Below are 25866 nucleotides of genomic sequence, written 5' to 3'. Positions count from 1 at the left end.
ATGGACATGGATTTGCCTTCTCTGCTCTTGATGCTTCTCCCCAAATCACCACCCATGAACTTATAGAATGCTTATTCACTTATTCACAGAATTCTGCACAGCATTGCTTCTGGTTGACAAATTCATTTTAGAGAAAGCAAAGGGCAGGATGTTCTCATTTCTCATGTTCATGGAATTCATGGTTGTTGCTGTTTCCCATCACTTTGAAATGCTGGTCCAAGACAGTGGAATGGTATTTTGATGACTTAGTTATGCCACAAATTGAGTGCCAATGTCTTATAAGAATAAACTTATATCCATAGGAATAAGATCTAAAGGAATAAGATTTTTATATGACCTAAATCAAAAACCATGATAGCCAGTAAAACTATTTTCTCCCATAACCAAATGTATCATAGGTCTGGAAATCAAGGGTTAGAAATGGCAGACCTCTTCTCACTCACTCACTCTACCTGATCCGACTAACAAAAGTTTTGCTTCTGATTCCTGAGACATTGGGTTCTGGTGATCTAGAGCTTTTAGTACACAAAGGCACAATTCTGACACTAATAGAGATAGCAATGGTTCCATTAGATTGAAAGTTGAAAAAGTTACTGGGCCACTTCGGCCTTCTTATGACAGCAAATCAATAATTCATTAAGAATCTACGCACTTTTGACTTTTCCTCCTGTGCTCAGGAGCCCCAGGTTTCTGTGCGACACAGGGAAGGAAAGACTCCAAGGGAGAATGCGGGACAGAGTGAAGAGCAGGAAATGGAACCATTGACATTCCAGGATGTGGTCATTGATTTCTCTCAAGAGGAATGGGAATGCCTGGACCTGGCTCAGCAGAAATTATACAGAGATGTGATGTTGGAGAACTACAGAAACCTGGTCTTTCTGGGAGGGAAAGACACATGAACAACATGAGAAAACAAGGGAAGGATATATCCCAAACAAATCAAGATGCTATATTGATAGACAACATTGACAGCGCTGTAGAAGAAATGTTAGCAATGGATTTCAGAATGTACATAATTAAAATGATCTGGGGAAAAAAGGAGGATATAAGAACAAATTTAAGCAATGAACCATCACTTTAATAAACAGTTAAAAGATCAAATGCAGGAAACAAAAGATTATTTCAATACAGAGATGGAGATTCTAAAATAAAAAGAAGCAGAAATTCTTGAAATAAAGGAAACAATAAACCAAATTAAAATCTCAATGGAAAGCATCACCAACAGACTAGATCACTTGGAAATTGGAACCTCAGACAATGAAGACAAAATATTTCATCTTGAAAATAAAGTTCACTACAAAGAGAAGATTGAAAGAAATCATGAACAGAACCTTCAAGAATTATGACATGACATGAAAAAGCCAAATTTAAGAATTATTTGGATTGAGAAAGACACAGAGTTACAAACCAAATGAATAAAAAATCTGCTCAATGAAATAATGTCAGAAAATTTCCAAAACCTGAAGAATGAAATGGAAAATCAATTACAAAAGTCTTACAGGACAGCAAATGTATAAAATTACACCAGACCCACACTAAGGCACATTATAAAGAAAAAGTCTAAAATACAAAATAAAGATAGAATTTTAAAGTCTATGAGAGAAAAACATCAGATTACATATATGGGGAATCCAATATGAACATTAGCAGATTTCTCAGTGCAGAAACTAAAGACTTGGAGGTTCTGGAACAACATATTTCAAACTCTAAAATAACATGGAAGACAACCAAGAATCTTATACCCAGCAAAACTAACATTGAGATTTGATGATGAAATAAAATCCTTCCATGATAAACAAAAGTTGAAAGAATTTACAAATTGAAAGCATGAACTACCGAACATTCTAAGAAAAATATTCCACAAGGAGGAAATGAAAAACAATGAAAGTTAGCAGAGGGAGAAACTACACTACAGAAAAAGTCAATCAAAGGGGAAACCAAGTCAAGTTAAAACCAAAAATGAACTCCTATTAAGAACTTTGACTCATTCTTTACATTCATATGAATTTTCTCCAATATGAATTCTCTGGCAGTGAGAAAGGGTTGCGTTGAAAATCTTTGCCAGGTCAATACATTTCTATGATCTCTCTTCACTATAAACCTTGTGATGTTTAATAAGGTTTGGACAATCCTTAAAGCCTTTGCAACACTCTTTACATTCATCATTAAGAATAAACTATCCCTATTTGCTGATGATATGATTATATACTTAGAGGAACCAGGAAATTCCACCAGAAAACATTTAGAACTCATAAGTGAATTCAGTAAAGTAGAGGGATATAAGATCAATGCACATAAATCTAATGCATTTTTATACATAAGTGATGAATCTTTGGAAAGAATAATTAGGAAAACTACCCCATTCACAATAGCCTCAAAAAAAAAAATAAAATACTTGGGAATCAATGTCACAAAAGAGGTGAAAGACCTCTACAATGAGAACTACAGAACACTAAAGAAAGAAATTAAAGAAAACCTTAGAAGATGGAAAGATCTCCCATGTTCCTGGATAGGAAGAATTAATATTGTCAAAATGGTCATAATACCAAAAGTGCTATACAGATTCAATGCAATTCCAATTAAAATCCCAATGACATACCTTACAGAAATAGAGCAAGCAATTATGAAATTCATCTGGAAGAATAAGAAACCCAGAATAGCTAAAGCAATCCTTAGCAGAAAGAGTGAAGCAGGGGATATCGCAATACCAGATCTTCAACTCTACTATAAAGCAATAGTAACAAAAACGGCATGGTATTGGTACCAAAATAGAAAGGTAGATCAATGGTACAGAATAGAGGACACGGACACAAACCCAAATAAATACAATTTTCTCATACTAGACAAAGGGGCCAAAAATATGCAATGGAGAAAAGATAGCCTCTTCAACAAATGGTGCTGGGAGAATTGGAAATCCATATGCAACAGAATGAAACTAAACCCATATCTCTCACCATGCACGAAACTAAACTCAGAATGGATTAAGGACCTTGGAATCAGACCAGAGACCCTGCAGATTATAGAAGAAAAAGTAGGTCCAGATCTTCAACGTGTCGGCTTAGGACCAGACTTCCTCAACAGGACTCCCATAGCACAAGAAATAAAAGCAAAAATCAACAACTGGGATAGATTCAAACTAAAAAGCTTTCTCTCAGCAAAGGAAACTATCAGCAATGTGAAGAGAGAGCCTACAGAGTGGGAGAATATCTTTGCCAACCATACTTCAGATAGAGCGCTAATTTCCAGAATCTATAAAGAACTCAAAAAACTCTACACCAAGAATACAAATAATCCAATCAACAAATGGGCTAAGGAAATGAACAGACACTTCACAGAAGATATGTACAAGTAATCAACAGATATATGAAAAAATGTTCAACATCCCTAGTAATAAGGGAAATGCAAATCAAAACTACCCTAAGATTTCATCTCACCCCAATTAGAATGGCGATTATCAAGAACACAAGCAATAGGTGTTGGCGAGGATGTGGTGAAAAAGGAACACTCATACATTGCTGTTGGGGTTGCAAATTAGTGCAGCCACTCTGGAAAGCAGTATGGAGATTCCTCAGAAAGCTTGGAATAGAAACACCATTTGACCCAGCTATCCCACTCCTTGGCCTATACCCAAAGGACTTAAAATCAGCATACTACAGAGATACAGCCACATCAATGTTCATTGCTGCTCAATTCACCATAGCCAGATTGTGGAACCAACCTAGATGCCCTTCAGTTGATGAATGGATAAAGAAACTGTGGCATATATATACAATGGAATATTACTCCACAATGAAGAATGATAAAATTATGGCATTTGAAGGCAAATGGATGAAATTGGAGAATATCATGCTAAGTGAGATAAGCCAATCTCAAAAAACTAAAGGACGAATGATCTCGCTGATAAGCGGATGAGGACATATAATGGGGGGTGGGAGGGGTTAACATTAGGTTTAGGGTTAGATTTAGGGTTAGGGATAAGGAGAGCGGTAAGAATGAAGGAAAGAAGGACTGTATAGAGGGAAAAGAGGGGTGGGAGGGGTGGGGGGGAAGGGAAAAAAATAATCAAACATCATTGCCCTATGTAAACGTATGATTACACAAATGGTATGCCTTGACTCTATGTACAAATAGAGAAACAACATGTATTCCATTTGTATACAATAATAAAAAAAAAAAGAACTCAAAAAACTCTACACCAAGAATGCAAATAATCCAATCAACAAATGGGCTAAGGAAATGAATAGACACTTCACAGAAGAAGATCTACAAGCAATCAACAAACATATGGAAAAATGTTCAACATCTCTAGTAATAAAAGAAATGCAAATCAAAATCACCCTAAGATTCCATCTCACCCCAATTAGAATGGCGATTATCAAGAATACAAGCAACAGCAGGTGTTGGTGAGGATGTGGGGAGAAAAGTACACTCATACATTGCTGGTGGGGCTGCAAATTAGTGCAGTCACTCTGGAAAGCAGTGTGGAGATTCCTTAGAAAACTTGGAATGGACCCACCATTTGACCCAGCTATCCCACTCCTTGGCCTATACCCAAAGGACTTAAAATCAGCATACTAGAGAGATACAGCCACATCAATGTTCATAGCTGCTCAATTCACAATAGCCAGATTGTGGAACCAACCTAGATGTCCTTCAGTTGATGAATGGATAAAGAAACTGTGGCATATATATACAATGGAATATTACTCAGCCATAAAGAATGATAAAATTATGGCATTTGCAGGCAAATGGATGAAATTGGAGAATATCATGCTAAGTGAGATAAGCCAATCTCAAAAAACCAAAGGATGAATGATATTGCTAATAAGTGGATGATGACACATAATGAGGGGTGGGAGGGGTTAGTATTAGGGTTAGAGTTAGGGTTAGGGAGACGGGCAAGAATGGAGGAAGGAAGGACTGTATAGAGGGAAAAGAGGGGTGGGAGGGGTGGGGGGAAGGGAAAAAAGAACAGAATGAATCAAACAACATTACCCTATGTAAATTTATGATTACACAAATGGTATGCCTTTATGCCATGTACAAACAGAGAAACAACATGTATCCCATTTGTTTACAATTAAAAAAAAAAGAATCCTGTAGTGTTGAATAAGATGTGAGCTCTGAATAGATGCTTTTCCACATTAAAAAAAAAAAAAAGAATCTACTATACTGTGTAGGATAAATGATCCTAAATATCAAAGGAAAATGGACTGTTGTCACTATATTATGAGAAAGGAAGAACATACCAAGTTGTCTGGAGTACTTCTTAGTAATCTCTTGTCATATAATACAAGTCAAGGGGAAACTGTAGCTAAAGGCAGTCATTACTAATAATGACCCAAACACTTTAAGATCAATGTTTGGCTGGGCATAGTCAAACATTTAAGCCACCTGAGTAGTAACTCTATAAACATTCTATAAGTTCATGGGTGGCTTAAACAGAAGGATTATAAATTCAAGGCTTGCCTGGGCAATTCAGTGATACCCAGTCACAAAATAAAATTAAATAAATAAATAAAGGCTGGGGATGTGGCTCAGTGATAGAGCACTTGCCTTGCATTGTGAGGCCCTGGTTCAATCCCCAGTAGTGCAAATATAATAAAATAAAGAATCAATGTTTTGTTTATCACACTAGGTAAGGAAAAATAAACACCCACAGTTCTTGCTAAAACAAAGAGGATATGGACTGGATAGTGTAAGAAGGAGTTACACATACCAGATCCAACTGTATGACCAGTTGTAGAAATGAAGAGATTATTATTATGATATTTCTTCCTTATGTTGATATTAATGTATTTATGTATATATTAACCAGTTATCTTTTTCCTCTTCCATTCCTCATCCACCTAGTGTCTAACAAGAATAGTTTTTATAGTACCTAACCTCTTATTTCAGTTTTGAAGTTACAGCGTATCAAAGGGGGAATACAGTTCAGCCAGACAAGGAATCAACAACATCCAATGATGGAAAAAAAGGCTGAAGAATTATTTTGCTGTTTTACTTTTGGAGTTATGAATGGTTAAAAAAGGTATTATTAGTGCCAAATTGACAAGATTGGACTGTTGTAGCTTTGTATGTTACTCTACTAACTAAACAAAGTATGAATCCCAAATTTCCTTCCCTCTTTGGTTCTGTTAAAAGTTAGCCATGAGAAAAATCTGCCAATGAGTTGGATAGTGGAAGGAAAGCAGCCATCGAGCTTATGACAGAACGATGAGAAAGGCACCAGACCTTCCCACTGCTCACATGCCTTGTCACCGCTCTGCTGGTTCACCTTGTTGCAGTGGACAGTGAAACTGTAGCTCTTCCAGCTCCCACCGAGTATCCACTCAATCTGCTTTCCGAAACCCTACCCATAATCCCCCCTTGCAAGATCACCTCATTCAGCTTCTCTATGTGCTGGGCAAAGGTTATGTGGAGCTCATGGAGAAGCACATCAGCTTCCCAAGCAGGACCGACATCGTTGAAGCTGAAGGTTCAAAAGGCATGAAATAGACATGGGCTTCAATTTGTCCAGGGATTTCCAGCTTATCCTGACAAGTTCTAGTTCTTGTTCTCTCCAGTTCTTTATCAATTTTCCTTCCCTTTTCCTTATTTATATTACCAACATTAGTCCCATAACCAGATGTCAAAGCCACAACCTTACATGAATTGTTTATCCAGGTCCCATGATGGCAGAAAAGTAAAATCCCTACAACAAATCCCTTATTTCCTGTAATTCAAAATGGTTCCATTGCTCTTACCAAATACTAACTGACTTACTCTCTGTTATAGGTTGAGCTGTGTCTTTCACAAAAGCATTTTGAAATCCTAACTCTAGTACCTGTGAATATGATCTTATGTGGAAACAGTATCTTTGTAAAGGTAATCAAGTTAAGATGTTTGTTAATCCTATTTAAAAGCAAGCAATAACATTTATTTGCCATGAGTCTGTGATAAAGTACACTTGATAAAACTGATTTCAATGAATGATTAATCAGAGTTATTCATTTATAAAGAATAAATGTTATTCATTTATAAAGAAGTTTTACATCCAAACTCCAAGGAGAATGTCCTAAGTCAATACAAATGGTATCCTTATAACAGAGGAGAGATACAAAGATAGAGACACACAGTAAACTTGGTTAAAAATATGGAAAAGAGAAATAGTGCAAAATTTGGGGGAGTAGGTGTAAACAGAATCAAGTAGAGGGATTTTTCATTAACACAAGTATGAGATGTTTATAGGATGCATTTAAATTCACTTTCAGAAGATAGAACATCTCTCACCATTTTAACATAAGAAGAAAAGTTCATGGACAATAACTCAAAATCTAAAATAATCATATACTTAGTTTCTTCATTAGCTGTGCGTGTATGTGTGTGTGTGTTTGTGTGTGTTAACATGAATAAGGAGAAGGGAAAAGGGATAGCTAACCAAGAGGATAAGCTACTCCCGTATCTAATCATGAAGCACTAAACCTAGCCAAGAAAAGCTTTGGGAAATTACTGGAGGCTACACAGATAAATTTTAAAGGAAAATATGCCATACTATTTCATTTCCACAAAGCACAAAATTTACAGTCCACAATGACATCACTTTTCCCAGAGTTTCTTTTTTTGTAACTATTTGCATCCTTCCATCTCCTGTTTTCTTTGAATAGCTTATCAGGTCTAGTAGAAATGTAATGATAGCCACCAAAGGAGAAAACATCCATCTTTCTCTGGGTATTTGATGTATTTAGGAACCCAATCTGCAATTCTTGTACTGCACATGTTAGCAAGGGACTATAAATTAATAAATGATATTCTCCAGAGATTATATCAAAAGTTTATTTCACAAGCAATTTTGACTTAAAAGTGATAGAATTTGTATTTATTTACTGATTGGTATTTTCAAACGATAACATTTAAAACTGTGAAGCTCACTGAATAATATCAGTTTTTCAGAATATCTAATTCTGAATACACATTCTATATGTAAAAGATGCAGATGAAAATAGGTGAAGTAACAATGTTAGCAGGGATTGAATGAATATTATAGCCGAAACAAAAAAAGAAGTTGATTTCTGACCAAGAAAATTCAATCACTTTCCACTCTGAAGTATTTTTTATATTTGTCAAGATATTTTTAATATTTAGCCGGTTTCCTGCATTACATCATCCCATATTTTTCCCCTGCAGAGAAACCTAAACATGTGCTACCAGGTATTCAAACAGTAGGCCCCTTATTCAAGGAGTAAAAAAGATGAAACTACTACCAGATAGTTCAGTCACATTTCATGTACCCAATGAGTGAGCAATGTACCTAAAATAAGTTCTTAAGAGTTCTTTTATATTATTCATCTTATTACCCAAAATAACAAATGTCAAAGAATAATTAAAAGATACATGGTTTGATTTAGGTTTAAGACTTAAATATTCTAATAGAGCAGGAATTTCTCAATCTTGGTGATATGAACACTTCGGATCAGATCATTCTTTGTTGTGAAGAACACTGCCCTGTCCCTTGCAGGAAGTTCAGTAACATCCTTACCCACATAACTACCTCAGTATATCCACACATAGGCCAGTAGCATACATACAGGCCCAACCCCAAGTTCTCCAGTTGTAACAATCAAAAATGCCTCCAGACATAGCTAAATGTTTCCTATGGGACCAAGTTACCCTAGTTGAGAACCACTGAGATAGAAGATGATTTCTGCACAAGAAATGCAAGCTGTTTACATACTGTCTTTTTTTTTTTATAAGTCCATACTGTTGATTTAATTCACTTTTTTTTTTAATTATTGTAAACAAATGGGATACATGCATACTGTCTTTTATGCTTCAAGGACAACATCATCTACCATCTGAGTACTCCATCGTGGTACGCTGCTCTCAAGAGCCCAAGAAATAGTCCTGAGTTGAAAATGTCAGCATACATTCTCAAGATGCCCACAGAAGAATCCCAAATCTTAAAGAAGCAGGTGGAGGGAGATGAGGTAAAAATGAAGCTGACTGTGAACTGGAATGATGACAGCTTAACTAAATATATCCAAGTAGTGAAGGTGGCTAATGACATCAAACAGGCCAGCTTAAGATGTTTTTACAATAGAGTACAGAAATGTATATTCAGAACAGAGCATTAGGAAAACATTGACTTACATATAGCACATTTTCTTTGGGGATATATATATATATATATTGTTTTTTTGTTTGTTTTTTTTTTTTGAGAAAAATTTGATTCAAGTAAAGCCCTAAATACAGAGCCAGACACATGGTGAATGTCTCTTAAATGCATTAAGTGCTACCTACTATCCTTATTAGCAGTAATACTGGCATTGATCATTTTATTTGTACAGTATAATTTAATTCATTATTCATTCAAGCATTTTAATATTTAAGGACATTTTCTCTGTGAGATCTCTCCCTCTTTCTCTCTCTCTCTCTCTCTCTCTCTCTCTCTCTCTCTCTCTCTCTGTCTCTCTCTCTTTCTCTCTCTCTCTGCCATAGAAAGTTCCTATTCATCTCCAAAGGCTCAACTCAAAGGTAAATCCACTCAGAGGCTTCCCTTAGGTTCTCACCCTCCACATAAAGAATTAATTTTTCCTTCATTTGTATTTCCACAACACTTAGTGCATGCTTACATCATAGTGCTTAGCACACTGTATTATAGTTATTAAAGTCTGTGTGAGGCAGGCCCACCACAGCCCCTGGCCCTCAGGCTATAAGCTTTTGAGGTCTTATTTACCCGGCCTTATATCTTCTGTGCTTGCCACATGGTAGACACTTAACAAAAGCATGCCAAACTCAGCTGAATTATCTGGAAAATTCAATCATGTGGAAACCTCATTTCCCAATAATGCCACATATATGAGGTGTGACTGAAGAGCAATGCCTTCTATAAATAATTTGGGCCTGGCAGCCTTATATGAAAAGATTAAATAAGTGAAATGATACAAAGTGGGTTAACTTTTTACCAAGAAAAATAGAGACTTGGATAAATATCAGAATACTCTTGCACACACTTAAATATGTGTAGGCATAAATTGGGTGGGTGATACATGGTAGGAATACTACATATAATTTTATGAGTTGTGAGGCTTACAAAGGTAAGTAAGTGGGGAAAGACATGACATAATGAATCTGCCAGTTTTTAAATTTGATTACATAGCTCTGTCAAATAATTCATAGACTAGATGGTTAATACATCGAATGATGTTTTGAATATAAAACATATCCATACAGCATCAGTATAGGTTACTGCAAGGATCCCAACCCAGACACATCTAGGAAATACCTTAGGGAAAGTAAGAATTATATAGGTAGAAATATGTATGTGTTATTAAATGCACAGAGCACAATCTGCACTGACCTTTCAAATGTTTTTGAATTTTATTCAAAAAGGAACATAGATAAAATCCACAGGCTTACTGATAGAACTTTTGAGATGTGACTCTTGCTTTAAAAATAGCAAAAGACAATTTGTATGTGTGTGTGTGTGTGTGTGTGTGTGTATGTGTGTGTGTTTCCTTTACAATCAATGCTTTAAACTTTTTAACTGGATCTTAAAATTGCTTTTTCATATTTCTTTCCATTTTAACTGTGATCATATGATATATAAGTATTTTGAACCTTGTCTTCCTTTCAGAGAATTAAAATCCAAGTTTCAAATTAGCAGGAAATTTCCATCATAAAATAGGTTAAAGAAAAAATTACTTATTTATCTTTATTTTCTGGGGGAAATACCTTTCAGAACTTAAGAAAACAATAACAGCAACTTATTTTTAAATTCTAATGCTTGGGTGTTTGCTCGCCTCTATCTGGGAGAAGCTGAGAATGCTGCTTTGTAAAACATAAAAATAGCATAAAATTGTTTCATTATTTTTTTACTCTCTTGCTCAACTATAATTATGTTCATTTTCAATTATCAAAATAATCTTCATCATAAAACTTGAGAAAGCACAGAAAAGGCTAAAGAATTAAAATTTTAAATTCTTCACAAACCTACAATGAATATTTGATGATTCCTTCCAATTTGTTTCAACAAAACTTTATTTTAAATTAGCATAATAATGTGCATAATTATGTTTACTCCTTTTGGACAATTAATGTTATAGTCTGAGTATTTTCCAATGTTATTAAATATTTTTCAAGAACACAAGTTTTATTTGCTATGTGATATTCTTTCCAGGAAATAGAGTAAAACATTTACGTTTCTGTTTTTCTCTTCACTTAACTTTGAAATGTTTTAAATTTATGAATTATTAACAATAATACAATTACAATCATTTTACCTGATTCTTTGTCTTACTTGTTTATGTCTCTGATGTTTCTGTAAGATCAATTTATAAAGAAGTCCCAACTCAGCCCATCCATCCTCACATCACTTCGAGTGTGTTTTAAAGGCCAAGCATGGTGGAACACACCTATAATCCCATCAGCTCACAAGCTAAGGGAGGGGGATTGCAAGTTTAAAGGCCAACTTCAGCAACTTATGGGGGCCCTAAGCAACTCAGTGAGACCTTGTCTCTAAATAAAATATGAAAACAAGCTGGGTATGTAAAGTGCCCCTGGGTTCAACCCCTGGTACACCCACCCCCCCACAAAAAAATGTGCTTTTTAAGAAGAGTTTGACCATTTATCTAACACTTGAGTTTTCAGTTTCCCTGTTCACAGAGAGCTTTAACAGAATTGCTGTTAAATGGAAGGTGTTCATTTCACTGGATTTCAAACATACTGATTTCCTTTGCATGCATCAAAGATCAGGTAATAAAAACAATTGTTTATTGAATAAAGTCATGTAGCACCATTTTCTTTCCCTTATTTTTATATAAACGTAAGTGTCAGCAAATGATGTCTATTGCTATTATAATAAAAACCAACTTTAACTTTCAATTCTCCAAACCAAAGTAGATGCTCCAATTACGTTACCTGAATATATATTGCCCATTTATTTATTACATATCAGCTATAATCTTTGCATTGGGATAAGGATTTGTCCTTTCTAAAATATTTGAAATACTTTTTCTTGTACTGTAATACCCTATTATCTTTATTCTTTTCAGATTTGTAAACTGAGACTCTAGGAGGTACAGAATTTTCCCATGTATGGATCCCAAAGTCCTTGCTCTTATTGCTATATTATTTTAAATTATTTTCATACTTAAATTTTTATTTTTGATTTTTTAAATTGACAGATAATAATTCTACATATTTATAAGTTACAGTGTGATATTTCAGTACATGTATACATTATGTAATGCTCAACTCAGGATATTTAGTTTATCCACTATCTTGAACATTTATCATTTCTTTACAATAGCAACAAACTTTTCTATTCAATCTATTTTGATTTACACAATTTACACAATATCATTAACTATAATTATCCTTCTATATCGTAGCATACCAGAAATCATGTATCTTCACTAGCTGTATTTTTTTACTCATTAACCAATCTCTCCCCATCTCCCCTCTCTTTTACCCTTCCCAGTCTCTGGAAACCATGATTCTACTCTCTGCATCTGTGAGTTCAGCTTTTAAAAATTCTTCATATAAGTAAAATCACATGATATTTATCTTTCTGAGCCTGACTAATTTCAATTATTATTATGATCTCCAGGTCCATCCATGTTGTTGCACATGACAGGATTTTATCCTTTTTTAATTGCTGGATAAGTATTCCAGTGGGTAAGTGGGTATATTTTTTATGTGCCACATTTTCACTTAGATTGGTTCCATTTCTTGACTTTTATGAATAGTATTGCAATAAACATATGAGTGCAGATGTCTTTTCAACATAATGATTTCATATCTTTGGTATATATACCCAATACTGTGAATGCTAGATCATATGGTAGGTCTAGTTTTAATTTTTTGAGGAACCTCCACAGTTTTCCATAATGGCTGTAATTTCATTCCCATGACCCATATATAAGAGTTCCCCTTTCTCCACATCTCCACCAGCATTTGTTATCTGTTACCGACTTGGTAAAAGTCATTCTAAGTAGATTAAGGTGATATCTCATTATAAGATTTGATTTGTGTCTCCATGATATTAAGGTTTTTTTGTTTGTTTGTTTTGCTCCTTTTTTTTTTTTTTAAATGTGTCTTGGTCATTCAGATGTCTTCCTCTGGGAGGATCTATTCAGAACTTTTGTGCTTTATGATTTTTTAATCAGATTGTTTTTTCTTGTTGTTTGTTTCTTGTATGCTCTTTATATTAACTTCATGTCAGATATATAGTTCATGAATATTTTGTCCCATTCTGTAGGTTGCCTCTTTACTTGTTGGTTATTTCCTTTGTGTTGCAGAAACTTTTTAGTTTGATGAAATCCTATGTGTTGATTTTGGCTTTTATTGCCTGTACTTTGAGTTATATTCAAATACTTTTTGCCTAGACCAACATCCTAAAGAATTTCCCCCTGTTTTCTTCTAGTCATTTTCTAGGTTTGGGTTTTACATATAAAATGTGATTTTGAAAATCTGCATAGAAACCTGAAATACTCTATCCCTTAAACACATTTTCTATACAAGAAAAAGGAGAGTGCAAAAAGGGAATCCTGTATCTACAGGCATGGGACTGCATTTGCTTACAATGCAGAATAAAGAACTCCTGGCAATCGGCAAATATCTATTTAAAAGACAAGGAAGGTGTTTTGCCAGAGGTCTCTGACCTAATCATCAGCACATAAAATTCAAATGTGAGGTATGCATGAGTGAGTTTGAAAGTTTCAGAGTTCGAAAAAGATAACTGGTAAAAATAAATAAATAAAACCTCAAATATATTAGCAAAAGCAAATACTACAAGGGACAGTAGATGTCGCATAATTCTAGAGGATGAAAAGCAACAATATTTAATACTAGATGTTGAAAATGTTAAATTTGGTAAAACTGAATTAATATTTGATTTACTGAAGTGAATTTCTAGAAATACTGTTCAGGAAATTGGTTAGGAACCTTTGCTGTGCCAGAGTACAGAACGTCAATGCAAGAGAATTCTAAGCAAAAATACACATGTACTTTGGATTTTATAAATCAATTCAAAAGATACAGGAAAAAAATATTATTGAAATTCTGTATCCAAGAGTGACTTAAACCTGTCAAAATAAGTGAAGATTTAGCGAAATTATATAATACTAAAAGAAACTGCAGATGTAGTTACAGAAACTTTGAGAGTAACACTTTAAAAATCAACTATAATTAGATACTTGAAAATGTTCAAGATAGAAAATGGAACATTTTGAGAGTATTAAAATGTCCCAAACTATGAAGTCCAATAAACTAGGCATCAATACCCATAAATATTCAAAATGGATTACTAATAAAAGTTAGCATCAGCTCATTCAGAAATAAATCTAAAAATTATTAGTACTAGACTCATCTATATATTTATTTTTATCACTTTTTATCCTGTTTTAAATTATATAGGTCATATTCTTACAAAGTAGGTGAAAGTTTAAAGAGAGCTATAAGAGATGACATTCAAAAAATATCCTGAATGCATAATACAGTAGACCTGTATTAGTTAATTTTATTACTACAATAAAATACCTGAAATAATTAACTTATAAAGACAACATTTATTTTAGCTCACGAATTTGGAAGTTCTAGTCCATGACTGATTGGTACAACAGTATTGGGAGTTTGTGGCAGAGCATACTTACCTCATCAGCCAGGAAGCAAGCACTGAAAAACAAGGGACAAGATCCCATCCCCTTTAAGGGTATGCCCCGAAGATCTAAGGACCTCTCTTAAAGCCCTACCCCCCTGAAAGGTCCACAGCACCTCCCAAACTACAGCAGGACCTAAATAAACGTTAGGCCCTTCAATTGTGGTCAATGTAAAATACTATGTTTGGATTCAATCAATACATATATATTCCAGGGGATAAAAACATGGTATACCAATGGCTCCTGTGAAAAGTACTTTAATAAATAACCACTTACAATTAAACATGTATAAAAAACGTGACTGAGTAAAACACAATTCAAACATTTTAGAATATGTTAATGAAAGAATTATCTCAATGAGTTATAATTATTTCAAAATATTAATTCAAACCAAACAAATTAATAGTGCTAGAGATAAATAAAAGTGATTTAAGGCATTATCTCTTCTTCTTTTTCTATTTTTGGTACTGGGGGTTGAACCCAGGAGTGCTTTACCACTGGGTTATATCCCCAGTCCTTTTTAATTATTTTTTTTTTTATCTTGCTAAAAGTTGCAATCCTCCTGTCTCAGCTTTCTGAGTAACTGTGATTGATTACAGGTATTCACCACCATACTCAGCAACTTAACACTTCTTTAAGGAGAGCAGAGCCCAGGTGTAGAATCCATGAAATAGAATTAGAAATAAAACAATTTGCTAATTATAGGAATATTATTAAATAATATTTTGGAGTATTTCTTTCAACTAATGACACTTTATTTCAAAAAACACTACTATTATTTAATATAAAGAACATATTACCGTATTCACTATGTAGGCCAGGCTCTGTCTACTAGGAAACAGTATTAGTATCCTCATCTTATAAATGCAACCACTGAACTGAGATTTCTTTTTAAAAACTTTATTTACCCACAAACAAATAACTAGTCAGTGATAAAAATTCTATGGGAATACAGGTCTATATGCCTTGAAATTACTGCTCTAAAACAATAACAATGCATATAAAGTAGTGAATATTAAAATGTGTACTGCTTAGCCAGTGTTCCACAGGATATTAAGAAGTACTATATACTAGCTGGGTGTGGTAGCACATGCCTGTATTCCTAGTGACTCAGGAGGATGGCAACTTTGAGGCCAGTCTGGGCAACTCAGCAATACCCTCTCTCAAAATAAAAAATAAAAAAGGTTGGGGATGTATCTCAGTGGTAGAGTGCCCTGGGTTCAATACCCAGCACCACACACCAGGAGTACCCTACACCACGAAAGTTTGTAGACAAATAATTTTGAGGAAAATTAGCTAAAACAAAATTAACAGGTATTTTGTCTTTACCACAAAGTCTTTCTAAGACCTTAATATTCTGATTTGCAATATAAGCCTTCTAGAGAATGATCTAACAGGTAGGTTTTTCAAATGAATTTGACCTCAGAAGCTTTTTATCTTCACTGAATATTATGAGGAACTAGTATTCCATAGAACACCCACTGGGAAACTGGCATACTGGAAGACCAAAAATATTAAACGTCAGGAATTAGAAATAGTCAGCAAGGACAGAAGTTGGCTTCAGAGGGGACAGAAGAATTGTTTGTACATATGTGTCTTATCAAAGAAAGGCACAGTATTTCACTGAAAGAACGATCTAGATCTGATGCATAGAAGTTACTGGGAAACAGGTATCACCTGGATATAAGATTTTAATTGGAATTTAAGGTTTGTGTGTGTGCAACACATATATGTGCATAGGTGACATACATATGTAACAAAGGTAACTAATTATTTGTAAAAGGTGCTATTCGAGTGATTTCTACACCAGTTTAAAGGTCAGAGAACATCTCTAACATCCCTTTTCAGCTCTTATATTTGATGGTTTATTTGTAGTAATTATCACTGAGATTTTCATATACTTTGTTTTTTGACTATCCACTCATTTTAGTACAGTTCTCATTGAAGGATCTTTAGACAGAATACATAAAGGTTAACTGTCAGGACCTGTTGCTAAAGAACCATTTTACCTCAAAATACACATAAGAAGACACATAAGATTTATTCTTGTACCAGTAAAAAAGTAAAGCAGCTCTCCCCTGACTTATAGAATACGGAATGATTGAAATCATCCTAATTAAAAATTTCATGTGTGCAGAATGAACTGGTAATTTCCTGGGTGAAGAACAAATTTCAGCATGAGAAGACCTAGAAAGTCCAATGGGAAGCCTGAGACCATCTAGTACACAGATAGGAAGGAATGTTTCAGATCAATAACTATTACTTTTCAATGCTTCTTTACCTAGTTCTAAGTGTCATTACCCCCAAAGAAGACATGATTTCACAGATCACATAGGTTATCAACAACTTTTAACTGGAATTTAACATTTGTTTGCAGAAAAAACAAATTAGATATAAAGTTATTACCTATTTGTGTATTCCTTGATGATTTGATATATACTGATCTTAATTGTTTCATTTTCAAATCGAATGTTGCTCTTATCCTTGTATATTCTGAATTCAGCTGCTGTCACTGCTTCTCCATGAGGAATTTGAGTAAGGTCGAACCGAAATTCTTTGTAATGCCTTCGCTGGTGAGAAAAATCCTTGTCTCTTTCAACTGTACCAAAAAAAAAAGAAAGAAAGAAAGAAAAAAAGAGAGTAAAAAGAGAAAAAGTTAGCCCTTTATAAAATATGGAAATTCTCTACCTCTGAAAATGAAAACAAACAAGCAGGATAGTATAAAACTGAGAAAACACTAAAACCACAGACTCGTATGTGTTTCCAGTTAAAGGAAATTCCACAAACCAACAGCCTTTAGTTCAAAAGCAGTGTAACCTCTGTGGTTTTATACAAATTCCAGGATCCTAAATGGAAAGGCTATCCAAAATGTTTTTTAAAATGAAGGTGGTAAAGTGATTACCAGTATGTTTCAAGTACCAGAACACAGAAGGTTTCATTCAGGAATTAGAAGGATGTCATAGAAACCTCCAGAGTTCCAAGTAAATCAGTGTTGAATTTAGCACAGAGGGGAAAATGGGAAGTAGGGTTAAGGAACTGGAGGCACAAAGGACTGTGTTAGTGGCATTTTACAGATCGAGTAAATGCAACTAATTATTCTTTACAGGAAATACTGTATTTAAATTTAAATTTAATTTATTTTTAACTGATACCAAAAAACAAATACTATACATATTAAAGAGGTACCATATGATGTTTTATACATGTATACTTTGTGTAATTGGTTTATATCAAGTTAAACATATTTCTTCAGATATTTATCATTTCTTTATGGTGAAAACATTGAAAGTCCTTTCTTGTAGCGTTTTTAGATAAACAGGACATCTTTATTATCTAGTCATTCTCTGTGTGCCAACCCAGCTGTTTATTCCTGCCCAGCTGTAATTTCATACCCAAAAGAAAGATTATTTCTAGAACGTCTCCTCCAGAAGAGTCTCTCTCCTTCAGCAAATGGAATCTTCTTCTTCTCTCTCCTCCCTCCTTCCTCCTTCTTTTTCTTCTTCTTCTGGCACTTTAATAAATTCTTTCTCTGATACAGCATAAAGTCTTCCAAAGACTTCTGTCTCTTCTTACTCGGAATTGAGAGGGGAACCTAGCTTCCTAGGGTCCTAGGAACCTAGCAACCTTCCTAACAAATAAAGTCAAAGGAATATTTCTCTTGAGAATTTAAAGAAATGATGAAGGATTTAGGGTGGTAAATGTTACATGCATTAAGTCATTTGATTAGAGAGTGTATTGCCTGATATAGTCTACATTTAGTTTCAACCAGAGACTTTCTTAATGAGCTACCCATACAAAGTATTCATTCATGAAATAGATTATCATCTGATGGAGCTTAATTTCACCTATTGGTAAATTTCTCAAAATCTCAAGTATCTCAGATTCTATAGGGCAGTGTTACAAAAAGTCCTTTCAAGGCCCTATGTTCAAGGTATTGTATAATTTATAGCTTAGAGCAATTAAAACTTTTTTCCAATGACATATTTTATGGCTAAAATTGTGTTGCAAGTGGTACTAATGGATTCAAAACTTCAAAAAATTTAAGATAAAGATATCTTTAGAATATCAATTGAAATTATGTCAACACTGTCATAAATACATGAGACTTGGGAGTCTAAGAGGAAGAATTAACTAAGAAAGAGAGAAGATTATGAACACTCCAGGAACACTCCAGGAGACAGACAGATCAGCGACTGAGGGAAAGTTCAGGATGAGGGAACACACAAGTCTTTGCCTTCATCCTCCACAAAACCTCTGATTTATTTTCTCCAGAGAAGTAGGTCCTGGTTCAGGAGAACAGGAGCTCATCTCTACCTACACCTCAGACATGTAAACTACACAGAAAAGGAAGTCACATCTGGAAGCATGTCTGTCCTGTGGAGCTTGGCAGGGGTGCTGCTCTTGGTCTCTCAGACTCACCCTAACACCACCTCACAGGAGTCAAGAAATTTTCTTTTCTTAAAATAATATCATTATCTTATTCCTAAAGAGGTCCATTTCCAGAGGGATCATTCATCAATTTTTCCCTAAATAAGGATGAAAACTGCATTTTTCAAATACATTCTTTTTAGTTATACACAGCACCAGGACACACACTGACGTAGCACAAATGCATTAAACACAATCAATTCAACCAGCTCAATTCAGTCCCCAGAACTTCCCCCTACCTGCGCCCTCCCTCCACTCTTCCATCTATTTACAGTTTAGTTTCTTTTCTTCTTCTCCTTTTTAAATTAGCGTCCTGTGTGTACACACTATGCTGGGACCCACTTGCCATATCCTTGCTTGCACAGCTACAAGTTTGGTCAGATTCATTCCCCCATTCTTCCCTTTTCCAGTTGTTCCTTTTTCTTCCTCCTCAATTCCCCTTGCTCTAGTCTACTGATCTCTCCTCTGTTTTGACGAAATTCCCTTTTCCTTTCACTTTCTTTAATTTTTTTTTGTTTTAGCATGTAATTTTGTTCCATAATTTACATGTTTTCTTTCTAAATTTCTGCTAACAATAGTGCAGACTTCTATGCGCACTTCATCTTCCTTTTCTCCATTTTCCTGCCTAAGACACAAGAAAGGGAAAGTTTAAGTATAGAAAATAACTACTAATTGGATATCTAATACCAAAGTGTGCATATATTAATATTGAAACTAGTCACAAATTTTGTCTTCAGAAAACTAAATTTAACTCACTCTCTTCTTACTTTGTAATCCTACAGTTAAGCAGGTAACAATATATCACAGTATTTAAGTAGCAGTTGCATGCCAGATATTACTCTAAGGATTTTATCATTTTATTACTATTAACATTGTACTACATAACAGCCTTCAAGATAGGTTCTATTTTTATGCTTATTTTGAAAATTAAGTAAAGAATATTAGGGAATAAATGCCTCACAGAAGGATTTGAACCTGAGCATTTGGCCTATGACTCTTAAATGCCAGGATGTGCTGCTACTACTTGTATGTTACTTTATCCCATTTTTAAATACAGATCTAAAGCCTTGCCTTCCCAAGTCTAATATTCAAAAAAATTCTAAAAAACCAAAGTTGGCTCTAATCTCATTTGATAGATTGGACTGGAAGTTAGCAGATGCAAAGTGATTTTAAGTTTCTGTCTATCCTAGTTTATTTAAATCTTTATTGCTTTGTTGTAGAAATGTCCATGTGTTTGCTTAGTTGTGCTGTCCCTGACCCCACTTAAGGAGTTTTATACATCATCGCAATATATGCCCGACCAAGCATTATTATATTTTCTCCACTGAGAAAGACAGTATTTAATAGTCTAAGTGATAACAATAATTATTCAATTTTCTCATTATAATAAATTCCATATTTGAAATTTAAACCAAAAAATATCAGCCCTAGAAATAAGGGTTGGGACATTAATTTCTTAGGATCCCATCTAAAGTGTGCACCTGCATGATGCAGATGAGTATTGAATTCATATGATGTAAAGTCATCTACTGTTCTGGATCCCTTGTGAGATGTGAGTGTAATAAAGTGGAAAGCTAGAATTTCAGCTGTTATTATAAAATTTCAGTTTTCTAATCCAGGCTATTTAACCTAAACCCTTAAGGGGACAAATTTTCAAAGAGTTTAATAAAATTTTCTATTAAATATACCACACAGAATAAAGTGGCATTGCAGATTTGTCTAGTGATTCTGAGTCCTATATCCTATTGCTTTGAATCATAATTGCAACAATAAATTCCATGGGACATGTTGGAGTGAGTAATGGAAGAAGACTTGTATTTATATAGCCTTGCACTCCTAATGATGCCCACAAATATTCAACAGGGTAATCTCAGTTACCTCAAATAGTAATGCTAGGGAGGTGGCAAATATTAATATCCTTGACTTAAAAATAAGAAATTGGGTGATGACAGCTAGGCAATAACAGATGTCTGTCTCCTAAAGCTCATTATAAATCCTTGTTAAATGCTCATACCACCTATGTAGTGACAGCCTACTCTTCTGCACTTAGAGACTAGTTCATTGTTCATATATTTAAAGCAATGTCATTCAGGAGTACACAAGAAAGTAAAGAGGAGGCTAGAAAACAAGGAGTTCGCCAATGTGTAATTAGAATCTAACAAACACAATACCTAATCCAGAGAAAGCAACTGACAGTTGTTAGTTAAATGAAAGATCACATGAACGGACAAAAACTCCAGTGCTCTTTCTTTCCAGTGTGATCTGGCTGCATTCCCCCTCTGGCTGGAGGTACAGTAATGTATTTAGTATTGTTTGTATGACACATGTCTCATTTAACTCTCACAGCCCTAGTTATGTCCATCAGATTTATAACTTGCCCAAGAGCCCAAAACTTATAATTGGAAGGTTAAAGACTTCATCCCAGGGTCAAGATTTTCAATTCCCAAGTACTCATCAACACAACTCTAAGTGTTTTTCTGGATGTAGTTTTCTTGGTTGTTTTTTAATCTAATTGTTTCTTGGGAAAGTTATTCAATTTTTTTAGTGCTTTTGTTCTCTTCTATCCAAAAAATGTTGGCCCCTAAGATATTTCTACAATAGGGAATACTACTCTTTATGAACTCTCTTTATTCTTCAACACACCATCTTGCATTTTAGCAAATCAAATGTGTTTTATTCTGAGGCTCCATAAAAACCTTAGTCCTGTTTGGAGCTGGAAGAGTCTCTTACTTACTGATCAAAAACAAACAAATAAAACAAAACCAATCAACCAACAAAAGCAGGAGGGTTTATTCATTCAGATTCAGACTTACCCAAGGGGTTGGACACAGTGTGAAGACTCACAGGGACCTACTACTTCTCTAAAAGAGACTACTTCTTTACCCAGACCATTGACATTATTTCTCCCATGCGAAGCAAGAAAGAGACTTTAGGAACAAGTATAGCTACATTTAAAACATACACTGTATCAATCAATTCACCCATCGACCCTATATCTAAAAAGAGCATATGTCTAAATTTTCATATCAAATATATATATAGCTTAAAATGATATACTTTATTTTCTTAGATGAAGTCATGTGGATAAGCCCACATTTTAGCAACTGATGGTTACAAATGGTACTCTCTCTAAAAAAAAAATATATATATATATATACATATATATATTTATATGCGTGCAACTATTTTACAACATGCAAACTTACAGAAAACAATCTATCAAAAGATCAGCAAAATTTAAATATTTTACTACCTAAATTATCATCATCATCATCAAGGTGGTGGTGAATACACTTTCTTCTGCTTCTAAGGTTTTATGTATATCCCAGACTTCCATCTCTGTGAAACCACAGCTATCTAAAGCAACATAAAACTGAACTACACTGGCAGAAAAAGAGAAATAAATTGTTACTATGCTTTGATGTTAAAGTGATAATTCAAAGAAAGTAAGGGGTAAAATTGTGAATCAAAAGATTCAAATTCAGCCAGGCATGGTGCTGCATGCCTGTTTTCCCAGCTACTCAGGAGGCTGAGACAGGAGGATGGCAAGTTCAAAGTCAGCCTAGGCAACTTAATGAGACCCTGCCTTCAACTAAATTAAAAAAAAAAAAAAAAAAAGGCTGGGGATGTGGTTCAGTGGTAGAGCATTTGTCTAACATGCACTGCACAAGTCCCTAGGTTCAATCCCCAGTAGTACCAAAAAAAAAAAAAAAAAAAAAAAAGAAAAGAAAAGAAAAAAAAAGAGGGAGAGAGAGAGAAAATTCACATTCCATGATTAATGGGCTGATAGTGAAAGGAAACAGAATTGCCTCTCTGTAAGTACCAAACTACATCATAAATGCTCTAAATAGCCATTATTCTGCAAAGATTAAACTTCTAAGACATACACTGAAACCTTTTATTGTTGAGATATAACAGAATTTAATGACTGATTTAAAGTCTTTGTTTCTCCAAACAGATACCTCTCTGAATGACTTTGTAACTAATAGAAATTGAATAGAAATGTCCTCTGCTAAATATTTTCCTGTCTACAGTATCTGAAGACTAGAATTAATTAAAAGATTACAATTTTATCTACTTAGGATTTATGTGCAGTTTTAAAAAGATGCATTCATGGGCAATCTGTCTTAATCTCCCACACAAGAGCTGTAACTTAGAATCAGTAGCTGCCGGCAAAGATAGCATTCTCCCAGGAGCCTAGCCAGCTGTTGAAAGAATACAGATTGTTGTTTGCTGCTGAGTGCAAAAAATCATTAAGAGATTACTCCTAGAATTATTACTTATCTGTGTTGCATTTTAAAAGAAAAGGGGAAAAAAAGAGAAAGGCTATCACGTGACTACCAAGATGTATCACTTTGCAAGACATCCTTCACTGACTAGTCCACTGAGAAACATAAACTTGGCCCTATAAAGATCTATTTATTGGTCAGTGAATGCATATGTACATGTTTTGTACGAAGGATAACCATTCCAGAGAGTATGGTAAACTGCAAATTCCAGAAGTCCTGAGAGCCTTTTAACAACAGTAGTGTGTGACCTGAACAAAAGCAAATTGACCCCTGAATGTTTTGTTTCAAAGAACAATTTCAATTGGCATTCAAATTTTCAGCAGTTGAAATACTCTTATTCATACATGCTCCATTAATGCAATTTTATAAAGAAGGAAAATCTAAAAACAAAACATGACATGGTTAAATAATTTAAATACTCTTATCTAAAAAAAAATGATGTCCAAAGTCACTTTAAAATAAAATCCACATATTTTGAAATTTAAGAAATTTTAATGGTTCAATGTTTATGTTAATTTGCTTTTAAAAATATAAACAATTTAAGAACACAAAGAATTGAGTCTTGTATAAATAAATCTTTGGAATTGGAATGAAGATGGTTCATTGCTATTCTTTCCTTCCTTACATTGGACTTACCCAGCCCTGATCCCTTCTCAGTTCAGTGGTTATTTAGGGTACTATAGTGATAATAGCTAACCATATCAAGAACTAGTATGAAAATTAATATATGCAACAATTAAATTAATCATAAACATCTATGGTTGATATAATGAAATCAATATATTCCAAATGTTCTTTTATTCTCCTTTATTTAATCTAACAAGATAAAGTCTTTCCTAAAATTATTTCCTGCAAGATGCCGATAAAAAAAACCAATAATTCTTCAAAATCACAGATAACTAAAAAGCAATGAATAGCTTGTAGATTTTATAACTCCTAATTTAAAGTTGTTTATTCCATAGTTTCAACTAGTAATGTCTGCTATTTCTGCCTCAACACAAAAGTTTTTCTCTACCATCCCAAGATCAATGTTGATCCCAATCACCCATGCCCATCCTTCTCTTTTCTCTTCTTTCATATTTAGCTTCTCTCACCTCCTTATGTCAATGCCCTGGAGAAAATAGAGAACTGGGAATATCCCTAAGGTGAATAAAGTTGGGTTTCTTTATTTGTTTCAGTATATGTTGTTATAGTTTGCATAGGAAGCATATCCCAAAGACTCATATGCTGGAGACTTTGTTACCCAATGCAGCTACATTCAAAGGTGGAGATTTTGGGGAGTGATTATATCATGATGACTCTGACCTCATCAATGGATTGATCACTGAGGAACTCTTATCTAAGTGGCATTATAAGGAGATGGTAGAAACTATAGGAGGTGGAACCTAGTTGAAAAGAGAAAGTTCTTAGAGGTGTGTCCTAGGAGACTGTGCTTGTCCCTGGCCTCTTCCTCTCCTGCTCTCTCTACTTCCCTGCTGTCATGACTGAGGAACTTTTCTCCATCATGCCCTTCTACCATAAATCTGCCTCACTGTAGGTCCAAGGCAATGGAACCAGCTGGTAATAGACTGAAACTTAGGAAACCATGAAACAAAATAAATCTTTCCTCCTTCTAAGTTGTTTATATCACTTATTATGTCACTGCAATGAAAATTTGACTAACACATGTCATGAGACAGTTACCACAGGGAATTTCAGTGCAAGAGTATTAGAAAAGGTTCATTTGGGATTATCTTGAGAGGGAGAAGGCTATAAGAGGCAGAGTTTTGCTTAAGATTGTATGCTATCAGGAAGAAGAGGCAATTTTATCATTTGGTATTGAATTTTTCTAGAATGTGAAAATAAGGGAGGTAGGATAAAGCTGTAATTGGTAGAGAAGCAATAGTCAGTAAAATTATTCAGGAAGGAGAGGGATCATTATTGAAATTTGAACAATGTTCTTGTTTTTAAGAACATTGCTCAGATATTATGAAGTGGTCTTATTTTTGTATTCCTCCCTCATGGTAACAAAAAGCTCTTGTCCAGTGTGGTTGTTCTGTGATATTGATTGCATTTAATAGACTAACTGAGGATGCCATCCTGTCTAGTAACTATAAGACATAGGGGATAAGTCCAGGCATCTCCTGACTGTCAGGTGCTACCCTCCTTTCACTTCTTATGCACTCACCTTGATTATCCTAAAACAGCTTTGTCACTACATTATTCTATCCTGAAATAAGTTATTCATTCCATGCTCTGAGATGATGTCTAATAGTTAAGGAGATGTAAGAAGAAAAGACTTAAGAGCTCAAGATAAAAAAGAAGAATGGGCCTTCTTCACAGTGTTGCTGTAAAGATTAAATGATACTTCTTATATGGAGTGAGAGGAAAAGACAGAGATGGAGGTAGACAGAGAGAGAGAAAGAGAAAGGAGAGGAGAGAGAGAGAGAGATTGTACCATAGTGCCTGGAAAATAGCAAGTCCTCAAAAAGAAGCAGTTGTCATGATAGCTCCTTTTATCACTTTCTACT

General features: G+C 34.5%; 1 protein-coding gene across 1 annotated transcript in view; it reads right to left on the bottom strand.

Annotated features, from left to right (window-relative positions):
• Positions 1–25866, bottom strand: part of Bmp5 (bone morphogenetic protein 5) — a 114152-nt gene that overhangs the window by 44501 nt on the left and 43785 nt on the right. Inside the window, exon 2 of the mRNA XM_047558378.1 lies at positions 17046–17238. Within this exon, the coding sequence (XP_047414334.1) occupies positions 17046–17238 (193 nt within the window). The remainder of the gene's footprint in view (positions 1–17045; positions 17239–25866) is intronic.

Source organism: Sciurus carolinensis, chromosome 7, assembly GCF_902686445.1.
Source record: "Sciurus carolinensis chromosome 7, mSciCar1.2, whole genome shotgun sequence".
Classification (NCBI taxonomy): domain Eukaryota; kingdom Metazoa; phylum Chordata; class Mammalia; order Rodentia; family Sciuridae; genus Sciurus; species Sciurus carolinensis.
Note: the sequence above shows the minus strand (reverse complement) of the source record. Positions and strands in the feature narration are given on the sequence as shown.